The following is a 16,285-nucleotide window of genomic DNA, read 5'->3' as shown; positions in this document are numbered from 1 at the left end:
ATTAAATTGGGTTAATATGTAAGGTAAAGTTTACAATACATCTTAAAGTCAACTTCAAAATGAAATAATCTAATAACCCTCTATTGCACCAGCATGAACATTTCCATTTCTCATTTCAGTCTTGTAGCTTCACTAAGTGAGGTACAGAATTATAGCCATTTATTACTAGGAGATGGGTTGAAAGTACATTCATCCCAGTTGGAGTTCTTATATCTATTACATAGTAAATGTTGTCATTCTATAGCTCCAGGGCAGATCCAAACACGGTCCCAGAAGTAAAAGGGAAGTTTTATATCCACATTACCCTGCCTGTTAAGAAAAATTTGCCTTTACACCTCAGTCAATAAAAGCATATAAAGCAGTTTGTCTTAGACTAAGTAGTATGGCTTAGAATTTGCAACATTTTGATTACTCAACTGTGCACCCCTTAACATAGGTTAAACTACTCGAAATGCAATTAAATTTGTGAAGGAACATGAGAAGAGTATATTACAACATCACTGTTTGGTAACAATAGGCTTTAACCAATTTTCCAGAATCCCTTATGATTGTAATCAGCCAGTGGAAAACATTCATAGCAAGAGCCAGGAATATGAAAAGGCCATTTTGCCCATTGCATTCTATCCCCCTTCTACCCTCCACTCCCGCGGAACACTGACGTTCACACGTATTGGGCTGAATTCAGTGACCACGTCGTGGGTCCCAGCAGTGGACCTGGAAGTGTGCGCCATCTCTGCTCGTCATGTGTGCGGTGGGCCCACCGACAACACTACTGTAGCTGCTATTTCCTGTGACTACTGGACCTCCCTGCAACACTACTGTAGCTGCTGGTTCCTGTGACTACTGAACCACCCGGCAACACTACTGTAGCTGCTATTTCCTGTGACTACTGGACCTCCCAACAACACTACTATAGCTGCTAGTTTCTGTGACTACTGGACCACCCTGCAACACGACTGTAGCTGCTGGTTCCTGTGCCTACTGGACCACCCCGCAACACTACTGTAGCTGCTGGTTCCTGTGACTACTGGAGCACCCTGCAACACTACTGTAGCTGCTAGTTCCTGTGACTACTGAACCACCCGACAACACTACTGTAGCTGCTATTTCCTGTGACTACTGAACCACCCGACAACACTACTGTAGCTGCTACTTCCTGTGACTACTGGACCACCCCGCAACACTACTGTAGCTGCTGGTTCCTGTGACTACTGGAGCACCCTGCAACACTACTGTAGCTGCTAGTTCCTGTGACTACTGAACCACCCGACAACACTACTGTAGCTGCTATTTCCTGTGACTACTGGACCACCCGACAACACTACTGTAGCTGCTATTTCCTGTGACTACTGGACCACCCTGCAACACTACTGTAGCTGCTAGTTCCTGTGACTACTGAACCACCCGACAACACTACTGTAGCTGCTATTTCCTGTGACTACTGGACCACCCCGCAACACTACTGTAGCTGCTGGTTCCTGTGACTACTGGAGCACCCTGCAACACTACTGTAGCTGCTAGTTCCTGTGACTACTGAACCACCCGACAACACTACTGTAGCTGCTGGTTCTCGTGACTACTGGACCTCCCTGCAACACTACTGTAGCTGCTATTTCCTGTGACTACTGGACCACCCGACAACACTACTGTAGCTGCTGGTTCCTGTGACTACTGGACCTCCCTGCAACACTACTGTAGCTGCTATTTCCTGTGACTACTGGACCTCCCTGCAACACTACTGTAGCTGTTATTTCCTGTGACTACTGGACCACCCGACAACACTACTGTAGCTGCTGGTTCCTGTGACTACCGGACCACCCGACAACACTACTGTAGCTGCTATTTCCTGTGACTACTGGACCACCCGGCAACACTACTGTAGCTGTTACTTCCTGTGACTACTGGACCACCCGGCAACACTACTGTAGCTGCTATTTCCTGTGACTACTGGACCACCCGACAACACTACTGTAGCTGCTAGTTTCTGTGACTACTGAACCACCCGACAACACTACTGTAGCTGCTAGTTTCTGTGACTACTGAACCACCCGACAACACTACTGTAGCTGCTATTTCCTGTGACTACTGGACCACCCGGCAACACTATTGTAGCTGCTATTTCCTGTGACTACTGGACCTCCCTGCAACACTACTGTAGCTGCTATTTCCTGTGACTACTGGACCACCCGACAACACTACTGTAGCTGCTGGTTCCTGTGACTACCGGACCACCCGACAACACTACTGTAGCTGCTATTTCCTGTGACTACTGGACCATCCGGCAACACTACTGTAGCTGTTACTTCCTGTGACTACTGGACCACCCGACAACACTACTGTAGCTGCTATTTCCTGTGACTACTGGATCACCCGACAACACTACTGTAGCTGCTATTTCCTGTGACTACTGGACCACCCGGCAACACTACTGTAGCTGCTGGTTCCTGTGACTACTGGACCACCCGACAACACGACTGTAGCTGCTGGTTCCCGTGACTACTGGACCACCCGACAACACTACCGTAGCTGCTAGTTTCTGTGACTACTGGACCACCCGGCAACACTACTGTAGCTGCTATTTCCTGTGACTACTGGACCTCCCAACAACACTACTATAGCTGCTAGTTTCTGTGACTACTGGACCACCCTGCAACACTACTGTAGCTGCTGGTTCCTGTGCCTACTGGACCACCCGACAACACTACTGTAGCTGCTGGTTCCTGTGACTACTGGAGCACCCTGCAACACTACTGTAGCTGCTAGTTCCTGTGACTACTGAACCACCCGACAACACTACTATAGCTGCTAGTTTCTGTGACTACTGGACCACCCCGCAACACTACTGTAGCTGCTAGTTCCTGTGACTACTGAACCACCCGACAACACTACTGTAGCTGCTATTTCCTGTGACTACTGAACCACCCGACAACACTACTGTAGCTGCTACTTCCTGTGACTACTGGACCACCCCGCAACACTACTGTAGCTGCTGGTTCCTGTGACTACTGGAGCACCCTGCAACACTACTGTAGCTGCTAGTTCCTGTGACTACTGAACCACCCGACAACACTACTGTAGCTGCTATTTCCTGTGACTACTGGACCACCCGGCAACACTACTGTAGCTGCTGGTTCCTGTGCCTACTGGACCACCCCGCAACACTACTGTAGCTGCTGGTTCCTGTGACTACTGGAGCACCCTGCAACACTACTGTAGCTGCTAGTTCCTGTGACTACTGAACCACCCGACAACACTACTGTAGCTGCTGGTTCTCGTGACTACTGGACCTCCCTGCAACACTACTGTAGCTGCTAGTTCCTGTGACTACTGAACCACCCGGCAACACTACTGTAGCTGCTATTTCCTGTGACTACTGGACCACCCGACAACACTACTGTAGCTGCTGGTTCCTGTGACTACTGGACCTCCCTGCAACACTACTGTAGCTGCTATTTCCTGTGACTACTGGACCTCCCTGCAACACTACTGTAGCTGCTATTTCCTGTGACTACTGGACCACCCGACAACACTACTGTAGCTGCTGGTTCCTGTGACTACCGGACCACCCGACAACACTACTGTAGCTGCTATTTCCTGTGACTACTGGACCACCCGGCAACACTACTGTAGCTGTTACTTCCTGTGACTACTGGACCACCCGGCAACACTACTGTAGCTGCTATTTCCTGTGACTACTGGACCACCCGACAACACTACTGTAGCTGCTAGTTTCTGTGACTACTGAACCACCCGACAACACTACTGTAGCTGCTAGTTTCTGTGACTACTGAACCACCCGACAACACTACTGTAGCTGCTATTTCCTGTGACTACTGGACCACCCGGCAACACTATTGTAGCTGCTATTTCCTGTGACTACTGGACCTCCCTGCAACACTACTGTAGCTGCTATTTCCTGTGACTACTGGACCACCCGACAACACTACTGTAGCTGCTGGTTCCTGTGACTACCGGACCACCCGACAACACTACTGTAGCTGCTATTTCCTGTGACTACTGGACCATCCGGCAACACTACTGTAGCTGTTACTTCCTGTGACTACTGGACCACCCGACAACACTACTGTAGCTGCTATTTCCTGTGACTACTGGATCACCCGACAACACTACTGTAGCTGCTATTTCCTGTGACTACTGGACCACCCGGCAACACTACTGTAGCTGCTGGTTCCTGTGACTACTGGACCACCCGACAACACTACTGTAGCTGCTGGTTCCCGTGACTACTGGACCACCCGACAACACTACCGTAGCTGCTAGTTTCTGTGACTACTGGACCACCCGGCAACACTACTGTAGCTGTTACTTCCTGTGACTACTGGACCACCCGACAACACTACTGTAGCTGCTGGTTCCTGTGACTACTGGACCACCCGGGGCGGCACAGTGTCGCAGTGGTTAGCACCGCAGCCTCACAGCTCCAGCGACCCGGGTTCAATTCTGGGTACTGCCTGTGTGGAGTTTGCAAGTTCTCCCTGTGTCTGCGTGGGTTTCCTCCGGGTGCTCCGGTTTCCTCCCACATGCCAAAGACCTGCAGGTTGATAGGTTAATTGGTCATTATAAATTGCCCCCAGTATAGGTAGGTGGTAGGGAAATATAGGGACAGGTGGGGATGTGGTAGGAATATGGAATTAGTGTATGGTCGGCACAGACTCGGTGGGCCGAAGGGCCTGTTTCAGTGCTGTATCTCTAAACTAAACTAAACTACTGTAGCTGCTAGTTTCTGTGACTACTGAACCACCCTGCAACACTACTGTAGTTGCCATTTCCTGTGACTACTGGACCTCCCTGCAACACTACTGTAGCTGCTAGTTTCTGTGACTACTGAACCACCCGACAACACTACTGTAGCTGCTAGTTTCTGTGACTACTGAACCACCCGACAACACTACTGTAGCTGCTAGTTTCTGTGACTACTGAACCACCCGGCAACACTACTGTAGCTGTTATTTCCTGTGACTACTGGACAACCCGGCAACACTACTGTAGCTGCTATTTCCTGTGACTACTGGACCACCCGGCAACACTACTGTAGCCGCTGGTTCCTGTGACTACTGGACCACCCGGCAACACTACTGTAGCTCTTATTTCCTGTGACTACTGGACCACCCGACAACACTACTGTAGTTGCTGGTTCCTGTGATTACTGGACCTCCCTGCAACACTACTGTAGCTGCTGGTTCCTGTGACTACTGGACCACCCGGCAACACTACTGTAGCTGCTATTTCCTGTGACTACTGGACCACCCGGCAACACTACTGTAGCTGCTATTTCCTGTGACTACTGGACCACCCTGCAACACTACTGTAGCTGCTGGTTCCTGTGACTACTGAACCACCCAACAACACTACTGTAGCTGCTATTTCCTGTGTCTACTGGACCTCCCTGCAACACTACTGTAGCTGCTGGTTCCTGTGACTGCTGGACCACCCTGCAACACTACTGTAGCTGCTGGTTCCTGTGACTACCGGACCACCCGGCAATACTACTGTAGCTGCTATTTCCTGTGACTACTGGACCTCTCTGCAACACTACTGTAGCTGCTAGTTTCTGTGACTACTGGACCACCCGGCAATACTACTGTAGCTGTTATTTCCTGTGACTACTGGACCACCCGACAACACTACTGTAGCTGCTATTTCCTGTGACTACTGGACCACCCGACAACACTACTGTAGCTGCTGGTTCCTGTGACTACTGGACCACCCAACAACACTACTATAGCTGCTAGTTTCTGTGACTACTGGACCACCCTGCAACACTACTGGAGCTGCTGGTTCCTGTGTCTACTGAACCACCCGACAACACTACTGTAGCTGCTATTTCCTGTGACTACTGGACCTCCCTGCAACACTACTGTAGCTGCTGGTTCCTGTGACTACCGGACCACCCGGCAATACTACTGTAGCTGCTATTTCCTGTGACTACTGGACCTCTCTGCAACACTACTGTAGCTGCTAGTTTCTGTGACGACTGGACCACCCGACAACACTACTGTAGCTGCTGGTTCCTGTGACTGCTGGACCACCCGGCAACCCTACTGTAGCTGCTAGTTTCTGTGACTACTGGACCACCCGACAACACTACTGTAGCTGCCAGTTCCTGTGACTACTGGACCACCCGACAACACTACTGTAGCTGCCAGTTCCTGTGACTACTGGACCACCCGACAACACTACTGTAGCTGCTATTTCCTGTGACTACTGGACCACCCTGCAACACTACTGTAGCTGCTATTTCCTGTGACTACTGGACCACCCTGCAACACTACTGTAGCTGTTATTTCCTGTGACTACTGGACCACCCGACAACACTACTGTAGCTGCTGGTTCCTGTGACTACTGGACCACCCGGCAACACTACTGTAGCTGCTAGTTCCTGTGACTACTGGGCCTCCCTGCAACACTATTGTAGCTGCTGGTTCCTATGACTATAACTCCTGGACCCCGCTGCACCAGGATGTCAGACCATCAGAACAGAGCCTGATAGAACTGAGACAAGACACTGGTGGCTCCACGATTTAGTGATGCCTCCCTGCAGATTGTCCTGCAGGATGCAAGGAAAAGATGGGAGGTCCTCTTCCCCAGGGATGGCAAAAAGAGATGCTCCTGACCAAGCAAGCCTGGACGGAAATCGCAGAGGAGGTAAACTGCCATGGCGTCACCCTTCAGACATGGGTCTAGTGTAGGAAGAGTCAACGACATCCTTTGGTCTGCCATGGTGAGTGCTCCACACCTCTCTCCTCTTGGGGCTTGCATGTGGGAATGCGGCAGGCAGCGTGACATGGGAAGGGAGGCACCAGAAAGGTGCTGGCAGAGGGGGTTCGGCATCACCACATCCTGTAAAGTGCATGGTTGCATCTTGGCCACAGGCCACTTTCTTTCAAACCTCACCCTCATTACCTCCCCTGACAGCATATGGGGAGGAGCCATGCAGGAAAACCCAGCAGGGGACGAGGGGCTGCCAAGAGCAGAACTGTTCTCTTGCTCTTCCTGTGAAGTCTTAATATCTCTCGCTTTCCATTGCAGGACAAGTGACACCAAAACAGGAGGGAGACCTTGTGGACTCCAGTAGAAGGGGGAAATAATTCCACATCTGAAGAGGATCCGGAGTCACAGGATGCACCGTCCTGTGACTCTCCTGCACCTTCCACCAGCACAAATACTTTCACCTTGGTGGGTTTCCACTCGGCTGTAAAATCAGGGTCACAAGTTGGTGAGGGCACTGCACATGCACCTGAGCAGCAAGCTGAGGCGGAGACAGCTGAGGCCACTGACAGTCAGAGGACTGTGGGTGGCCAAGCCCATGCGGAGCCCCAGGCTCATGACGAGCCCCTGCTGTCAAAAGTACAGGGCATGCTGGAGTTGCAGAGAGGTGTAAGGTAACATCTGGCGGAGATGCCACAGGCAATGTGCAGCCGTGAGCGGACATTGGAGGAGTCCGTCCATGCCATGAATGTCTCAGGCATGTGAGCGCATGGCTTCCTCCATCAAGAGGTTGGCGGCCCTCATGGAGAGGCAGATCCCAAAAATGCACGCAGATCTGCACACCATCACCTTGGCCATCAGCTCAAAGCTGCAGTGGCAAGATGAGAGAAGGACAAGGCCACTGGAGCCTTCCCCAGCTCCTCATCCTTCTCTGGTTAGTGGGGAGGTTCAATTGAGCCTTGAAAGGGAGGAGGAGAGGCTGACCTCCACAGCTAGGGGCTTCCCTCAGGGCGCTGAGTGTGGACAGCGACTCCTTAGCCCCTCTGCCAGTGAACCCAGCTCCAGTAGCCTTGATGCCTGAGGAGAGAACTGCAGCTTTGCAGGAAACCCTCAGGCAGTCCGGGCCGTCCAGCCCTCAGGTAGCTAAAGGACGGCTGCCTAAGTCATCATCAGGTCAAGGGGCAGCCTGATCAGCAGACCGCCTCCAGCCCAGCTGCTGGAGAGTGTTTGTAGAAACACTCAAAATGTATAAAGAAAACCACCTAGAGTTTACATGGAGTTTCACAGGTGTTTGACATTTGTTTTTTCATATAAAGTTCTTTTGTATTTGGTATTAACTTTCATTGTGGAAAATAATTATTCATCCTTCCCCCTAGTGGATGCCAATGTAGGTACAGCCCTCATTTGATTAGCATTTGCCATCGGCCATAGCGTGCGGTCCTACTGGGCAGTAGGCACTAGAAGACAAGTAGAAAGGAGGCGACAGACTGCATGCATTGAGGTGAATCTTTATTGATTTCACTCTGAGTGGCCATCAGGGCAGCTGCAAGTGGGTAAGTATAAGACTGTCTCTTGCTTCCTTGGCCCGTTGCTCAATGTGCTTGGCTTCTGGTACAAGAAGTTCAAAATTCAGTGCTGCCTGTACATCTCCCTCCTCCATGTCCTCCTTGTCAGTTGAGGAGCAGCATTCAATCATGTCATCATCATGCAAGACCTCCCTCCTCTGTAGAGCACAGAAGACCACCACGATACGCAAGACCCTCGCTGGGGCATACTGCAGGGCTTCACCAGATCGATCCAGGCAACAGAATCTCATCTCAGTCCATGGCCTGCTCGATGGTTGTTTGGTTTTAACTCTCCTCTGCTGTAGTGCGAGAGTTCCTCATAGGCGTGGGTAGCCATGTCTACAATGGGTAGCCCTCTTCCCTGAGAATCCATCCCTGAAGTCGAGCGGGGGGCATTAAAAGTTGCGGCACCTGGGACTTTCGAAGTATGTAGGCGTCATGGCTGCTTCCCGGGAAGCGGGCACACACTTGCAGAAAACACTTTTGGTGGTCACACAACAGTTGAACATTGATGGAATGGAGGCCCTTCCTGTTGATGAAGGTGGCTGACTGGTCTGTTGGAGCCTTGATGACCACATGCGTGCAATCTGCCACACCTTTCACTTGGGGGAATCCAGTGATAGCCCTGAATTCGACAGCCCTCTTGGTCTGACTGTCAGGATCGGTCTGGTAGCACACGTAGTCACCAGCCCTCTTGAACAGAGCATTGGTCACCTCCTTGATGCAGCTGACTGGGAGATCCCATACATGTCCCCAATGGATCCCTGGAATGATCCAGAAGCTGAAAGGTTAAATGCCATGGTGATTTTCAATGCCATGGGCATAGGGTGCCCACCAAATCCCATAGGTTGTAAATCGTCCTGTCCTCAGTTTGTGTTCCGCCAGGGCCACACAGCTCCTGACCTCATTATAGCTTTGGTTCAAACATGGACTAAAGAGCCGAGTTCCAGAGGTGAGGGGAGAGTGACTGCCCTTGACATCTGGGCAGCATTTGACCCATTATGGCATCAAGGAGCCCTTGGTAAACTGGTCAATGGGAATCAAGGGGAAAACATTCCACTGGTTGGAATCACACATAGCAAGAAGGATGATGATTGTGGTTGTTGGAGGGCAATCATCTCAGCACCAGGTCATTGCTGCAAGAGTTCCTCAGGGTAGTGTCCTTGACCCAACCATCTTCAGCTGCTTCATCAATGACCTTCCCTCCATCACAAAGTCAGAAGTGGGGATGTTCGCTGATGACTGCACAATGTTCAGCACCATTCGCAACTCCTCAGATACTGAAGCAGTCTGTGGCCATATGCAGCAAGACCTGGACAACATTCAGGTGCCAGGCAATGACGATCTCCAATAAGAGAGAGTCTAACCATCTCCCCTTGACATTCGATGGCATTACCATCGCTGAATCCCCCACTATGACATCCTGGGGGTTACCACTGAGCAGAAACTGAACTGGAGCAGCCACGTAAATACTGTTGCTTCAAGAGCAGGTCAGAGGCTGGGAATTCTGTTGCCAGTAACTCCTGACGCCCCAAAGCCTGTCCACCAACTACAAGGCACAAGTCAGGAATGTGATGGAATACTCTTCACTTGCCTGGATGAGTGCAGTTCCAACAACACTTAGGAAGCTCAACACCATCCAAAACAAAGTAGCCTGCTTGATCGGTACCCCATCCACCATCCTCAACATTCACTTCCTCCACCACGGACGCACCGTGGCAGCATTGTGTACCATCTACAAGATGCACTGCAGCAACTCACCATGCCTCCTTTGACAGCACCTTCGAAACCCGCGACCTCTTCCGCCTAGAAGAACAAGGACAGCTGATGCATGGGAACACCACCACTGGCAAGTTCCCTCCCAGTCGCACACCATCCTGACTTGAAAATATATCACTGATTCTTCACTATCACTGGATCAAAATCCTGGAACGCCCTCCCTAATAGCACTATGTTTGTACCCGCACCAGATGGACTGCAGCTCACCACCACCTTCTCAAGGGCAATTAAGGATGGGCAAGAGAGGCTGGCCTTGCCAACAATGCCCATATCCAATGAAAGAATTTTTTAAAAAGTATGGCGTATAAGTTGGTGACGGTCTCCCTGGAGAGCTGCAGTCTTCGCTGACAATGCCGCTTGGACATTTGGAGGCAGTGACTTGAGTGTGGTAAAATCTCTGGCGCAGGTGGGCCCTTTTTGCCATGGCCAGCTGCTGTTGCTCTCATCGTGGAGCATCTTGGGCAGGCACACTGCCTCCTTTCCCTCCCTCCATCGGAGGCACTGCATCACGCCAGGGAATCCAAAAAGATTGGGTGTATGAGACCCATGCCAGGTGATCATTAGGCCTCCAGAGCGCTGTCCTTGCAGATACGAAACTGCCTTGGCAGCTTTCTCTTTGCTACTTCTCCCGGCAGACTCCCTAATGGCCGTCAGTGCCCACCATTACTAATAGCCAACCCTCTCACCCAGCAGTAAAGGCATCCGAACCTCTTACCCAACAGTTTGGGCACCCGATAGTTTGAGACCCTGCTCATCCTTGCAGACCACCCAACACCCTGCTCACCCGGTACTGCCACCCGAGACCAAGCCCATCCATGCAGAGCGCACAGCACTGCAGGCCGACAATGGTCTGCACTCCCACCTCTTCCCTATTGTCGGTCATGGCTGGCTACCCATCGCTGCACTGAGGCTTTCAATGGCTGGGGTTCCAAAGGTATGTGAGGGCCACCTGTCATCCACTTAATTCCAAGCCCCCCCCCCATTGAATCGCTTACAACAACATGCCAATGTATTAAAACTAACTGTTCTACAATTTAAATTGCACTCCTGTCACGTTGGGGTGGTTATGCCGCCTTGGTGCTTTCCTGCTGCTGACTAAATCCGGAACCAAAATCATAATATCAGATTTCCGGGCGGATGCATCTGATGCTATTCTCCGGCCCCCCATGGTTCCATTCCCACACCAAACAGCCGCACTAAATTTAGCTCACAGAATGTAGCCTGTCTCTTTGCCTCTACTAACCAGCCTGGAAGATTGCTCCAAACATGCATAACTTTGTGTAAAAAAGTAGCTTTCTAATATCAGTTTGTAAACCATTTCACATTAGTTCAAATTTGTGCATTCTTTGACTAATCAAGTAATAACTTTAATAAACTATAATGTTGGTTCATGGTTTGTATTAAGTTTCTGGAGGTAACTTTTAATTTGGGAATTGATATTTTTTATTCATTCATGGGATGTGGGCATCGCTGGCTAGGCAAACAATGCAAGACAAATGAAAACACCTGGTTTGAGAAGCTGGCAAACAAACCTAGGGTGGTTACAAACCAAAGGGTAACCCATGTTTATTTAGTAAGGTCACAATGGGATGTGTGTAGATCCTAAACAATGGGAACCTCACTGAAATTCCTGATGGAAATGGTGTGTCTGCAGCTACCTCAACAAGGGATTTAAATTAGTCATATGATTTCCCAGAACAAAGAAGATTTAAAGTACAAAAATCTCTCCATGAGTGCTTACAAAGACAGATTTAGAGAGGGGAGAACCATAAAACTGCAGGTGGACTCATTTAGTTGCGTATTTGGAACCAGAAAGTTTAGAAGAAATTGCTCTGTCATTGTTAGCAATATCAATTATTCATGTGGATGTCAGAAATCAAAGAGATGTTTTGGGAGTTAGGATTGTAATTAGCTTAAATTGCTTTCTGGAACATCCCACGTGTATCACATTGCTATGGTGATAGATGACGCATAGTTGGTGTTTTGATTCTGTGTGCTTGCTGACAGACAGTCAGTTGGCTTTTGGACAAGAGTTGCCTTTTGGAAAAGCAAGTTGGCTTTTGGAAAGCTGTTGAATTTGGGAATAACTAGACTCAGGAGCAAAGAGGCCATCGGGAACCAGGGTGTTTCTGTTTTGAGTAAGGCCTGTGCTCAAGCTGCGAAGTCCAGATTTGGGAGATCTGATATCTCAGAAGACAGATGATAAATTAAGGAAATCAAAATTAATTCCTAAGAGCTGTGGTACACTTTGGATTGGTCCCAGGAGAAGTGAACAAACCGCCATGATCCTGTAATGTAGAGGGGACCCTTGGGGTGAAAGTAACAGTCAAACAGGAGTGTTGTGTTGAGATTTAGAGTTAAAGCATATGACTTCATGTTCTATTAAGATTTTAAGTTTAAAATATAAGTGTTTCCAAATTGTAGTGTTAAGTTAGTAGTGTTTTGCTTTGTTTAACTTTTGCACAGTAAAGTTTTTTGTTTAAAACATGAAATCTTATGTGTAATTCTTTCAGTAATAACTGGGAATTCAACTTGTTTTTTAAAGTTAATAGTCCCCAATAGGATTGTAACAATAATTTAAAGGTGAAACTTGGAAACAGAAGTTAGAGCTATATACTGAAGGAGTAAGCCCTGAGATTTTCTTTGAAAGAGTGTTTGATATTGTATTCACTGGGGCTGGAGAGGAAGTTTTAAAGAAAAATCTCCAGATTAACTCAGTATAGATTGGGGATTGAACTGACTAGAGACCTCCTGATCATAGGACTCATGACCACCAGTCCATTGCTCTAGGATGGGGCTCAAATCCAGCCCAAATTGATAGGATGAAAGCATTTCTCTGACAGCTGCAAGGGTCCTGTAAGTCCACATTTATGGAGAAAGGAGGGATTAACTAAAAAAACTGAACTGGAATAGTAAAAGTCTCTTGTGTATCCTCAACTCCCTTCACTCCATCACTGCTGGCTATGCCTTCAACTATCTAAGACTTTCCATCTGGAATACACTCCCTAAACCTCTCTTCCCCTGTAATTCTCTCTTCTCCTTTAAGACCCACCTTAACAGAAACAACTTGCATTTATATCGCATCTTTAACACATCCCAAGGCATTTCACAGAAGTTTTAGCAAACAAAATGAGAGATCGGTCCACATAAGGAGATATTAGGACAGATGGCCAAAAACTTGGTCAAAGGGGTAGGTTCTAAAGAGCATCTTAAAGGATGAGAGAGAATTAGAGGGGTGAAGAAGTTTAGAGAGGGAATTCCAGAGCTTAGGGCCTAGGCAACTGAAGGCATGGCTGCCAATAGTGGAATGAACAAAAGCAGGTATATACAAGATGCCAGAATTGGAGGAGCACAGAGATCTCTCTGATCAAGTTTTTAGTCACCTCCTAATATTGGCTTTTTTGTCTATTTTAGACTGATTACACTTCTGTGAAACACCTTAGGAAGTTTCTCTCCATTAATGGTGCTACATAAATGCAAATTGTTGTAGCCAACATGGCTGCAGTGAAATGGTCTTCTCAACATAACTCACTCCTGCTTGCAGGAACTGAGCCTGGCTGAAAGCTTTGTGGAAAGGACTAGTTTGATGCTATGAGGTAAATCTCTTTTAGGATTATTTGTCTTTTCCAAGCAAAGTTAAGACAACTTCTAATCTCAGTGCAAAAGCACCACCATGTAAAAATGGTGACTTATTTTATACTACAAAGTAAAATAAATAAAGTTGGTTAGCCATGGCTCAGGTAGCACTCTCAGAATCAGAATCAGAAGGTTGTGAGCTCAGGTCCTATTCCAGAGACATGAGCATATAATCTAGATCAGGGGTGTCCAATCTTTTCGCATGAAGGGGCACATTGCAATTTCTGTCTTACATGGGGAGCTGGTGAGACAATTTTGGAAACATAAAGGCATTAAAATTGATCTTACTATTAATCAAAACAGCAATAAATGTACATTTTTGTGAAGAAGCTTTAAATGAGAAGACTAATTTATTGACTTACTTTCTCTTCATTATGTTAGACACTGACTTAGTGAGATACCTAGCATTTTTTTGCTTGCACAAGTGGTCAGTGTTTGCAGCAATGTGGAGTATTCTGGATAGGTGTCATTCTGTCAGGAGTGATCTTGAAACTGCTGTTCCTGCTCTGAACTTCGGACAGAATTGGGGTTTTCCACCAGGCTGTCAGCTGTGAAACTGACTTCTGATTTTTTAAAAAACTGACCAACTATCTAGAAGACGACAATGGGAAATTTCTCATCTCCAGTCACGGATCCCTGCGAGGTTGAGGAACGGCCCGGGTACAGTTTACATCCGCAGGCCGGATGGGAACCTTTGGCGGGCTGGACAACCCTAATCTAGACTAATACTTCTGTGCAGCACTGACTGAGTGCTGCATTGCCAGAAATCCCACCTTTCATTAAACTAGGTCCCCACCTGCTCTCTCTCAGATGGACTTAAATGATTCCATGGCATTTTTCGAAGAACAGGGGAGTTCTCCTGGTGTCCTGGCCGTTATTTATCCCTGAAGCAAGATCACTAAAACAGATTATCTGGTCATTTATCTCATTGCGTTTGCAGGTCCTTGCTGTGCATTTCCTACATTACAACATTTCAAAAGGCGCTTAATTGGCTGTAAAGCAATTTGGGATGTCATGAGGTCATGAAAGGCGCTATATAAAATGCAAGGTTTTTCATTCTGTATGCAAGTGAAGTTATGCATCTAAGTATAATTGCTGCTGGTGATTGCAATAGTGAAATTCAGGACAGGGCTAATACTCACTTTCTCCACATCACTACACACGAATGCACAGACACAAATCCTGTCCGTTCTCCACCAGCAGAAATGAACATGGGGGCTTTCCAGTATAAAGGACAGCCACATGCCTGGAAAAACAAAATCAAACTTTAAATATCACTCATTTGTAATAGAGGCCTACAGGGAACAATTAAAATAATCACAGCTATACTTAAAATAAAGCGAGGTTTCCAATGGAACTCAGCTGATATTGCGTGTGACAGATACAAGCTTTATTTCCCCAATTACCCAATATTTTGAAATTTTCACCATTAAAATAAGTTCTACCTGGTGGGAAACTGTATGTCTCAGTGAGTTGATATACTGTCCTTTCATTTCTCTAATTTGGATTCAAATGCAGCCGAAACAGTGGATTCTATACACAGTGACAAGGTATTTCAAAACAACAAAATAGCATTTGTGCATTGAGTTAACACAAGAGATCCTGGATTATATAAAAGTCTGACATTGAACCAATTGTTCTTATGAAGTTTGCTATTTCCAAACAGCGTGTAGTGGCAGTGTAACAAAAGACATGTTACAGGTCTCAGTCTGGAGCTGCAATAAACCATTTTACTTTATTCATTGTTTATTATGGTGTCTGGTAGAGAAGGAAGACAGTTTATAGTCAAAAGCATAGGGCTTCAGTTAAAAGAGATATGTCAAACATTTTGGCTTGTGTTGATACCCATTATGCAGTGTCACTGGGTCATCTTGCACCAATGACAAAGATTAAAAAGAAACTCCTCTTCTAAACATTGGTTGCAATAGGTTACAGCTCGAAAAGTGACATATTCTTAAGGCTCACAGGATTCAGCATAACTCTCTAACTTATTCTGACCAAGAGTTTCAACCCAAATCCACCTTTTCACTTTTCAGATAACGACACACCCACTGTGTACTTTCAGGTCTACTTCTCTCCTTCACTCAATAACACACAGTGGTTGCTAAGGTACAGGTGATACCTCAGACCCATCCACAATTGACTCAAGTCTCTGTCCTACTTATACTATGGTATTACTGCTATGTTTCGTACCCTAAGCATGAAGAAACTAGACTTATGATTTCTGTGTATATAGGCTTTATTCAGATGGCTGCCTGGATCTGTCTTAGTTTCACTTTTGGAACCACACCCCCTCAGGGTTGACTGACAGCATTGTGAGCAGTCTTATAAACATAGCACAGAGCAATCAATCACTGAATAAACAAACACAACATATTTTCCTCCTTGCAGACTAAGGAGCTTATTTTGAATTAAACCTTCATCAGCATTAAACAGGTACATATTGAATCATTTCTTAGAGTCCATTTGTTCCTCTAAGTACACAAATAATCTTCATGATATGGAGGTCTTCTATAATGGCGCTGAGATCAACAAAGACATGTTTGTGGTTCAGCGCAATCATCTTGATGAGGCAG

General features: G+C 47.4%; 1 protein-coding gene across 5 annotated transcripts in view; it reads right to left on the bottom strand.

Annotated features, from left to right (window-relative positions):
* The window catches only part of ppp2r3a (protein phosphatase 2, regulatory subunit B'', alpha), a 525,535-nt gene that overhangs the window by 64,043 nt on the left and 445,207 nt on the right, over positions 1 to 16,285 (bottom strand). For all 5 annotated transcript variants that reach the window (XM_068042008.1, XM_068042007.1, XM_068042006.1 and 2 more), the window contains one exon: positions 14,852 to 14,955. In XM_068042008.1, the coding sequence (XP_067898109.1) occupies positions 14,852 to 14,955 (104 nt within the window). The remainder of the gene's footprint in view (positions 1 to 14,851; positions 14,956 to 16,285) is intronic.

Source organism: Heterodontus francisci, chromosome 11 (assembly GCF_036365525.1).
Source record: "Heterodontus francisci isolate sHetFra1 chromosome 11, sHetFra1.hap1, whole genome shotgun sequence".
NCBI classification, from domain to species: domain Eukaryota; kingdom Metazoa; phylum Chordata; class Chondrichthyes; order Heterodontiformes; family Heterodontidae; genus Heterodontus; species Heterodontus francisci.
Note: the sequence above shows the minus strand (reverse complement) of the source record. Positions and strands in the feature narration are given on the sequence as shown.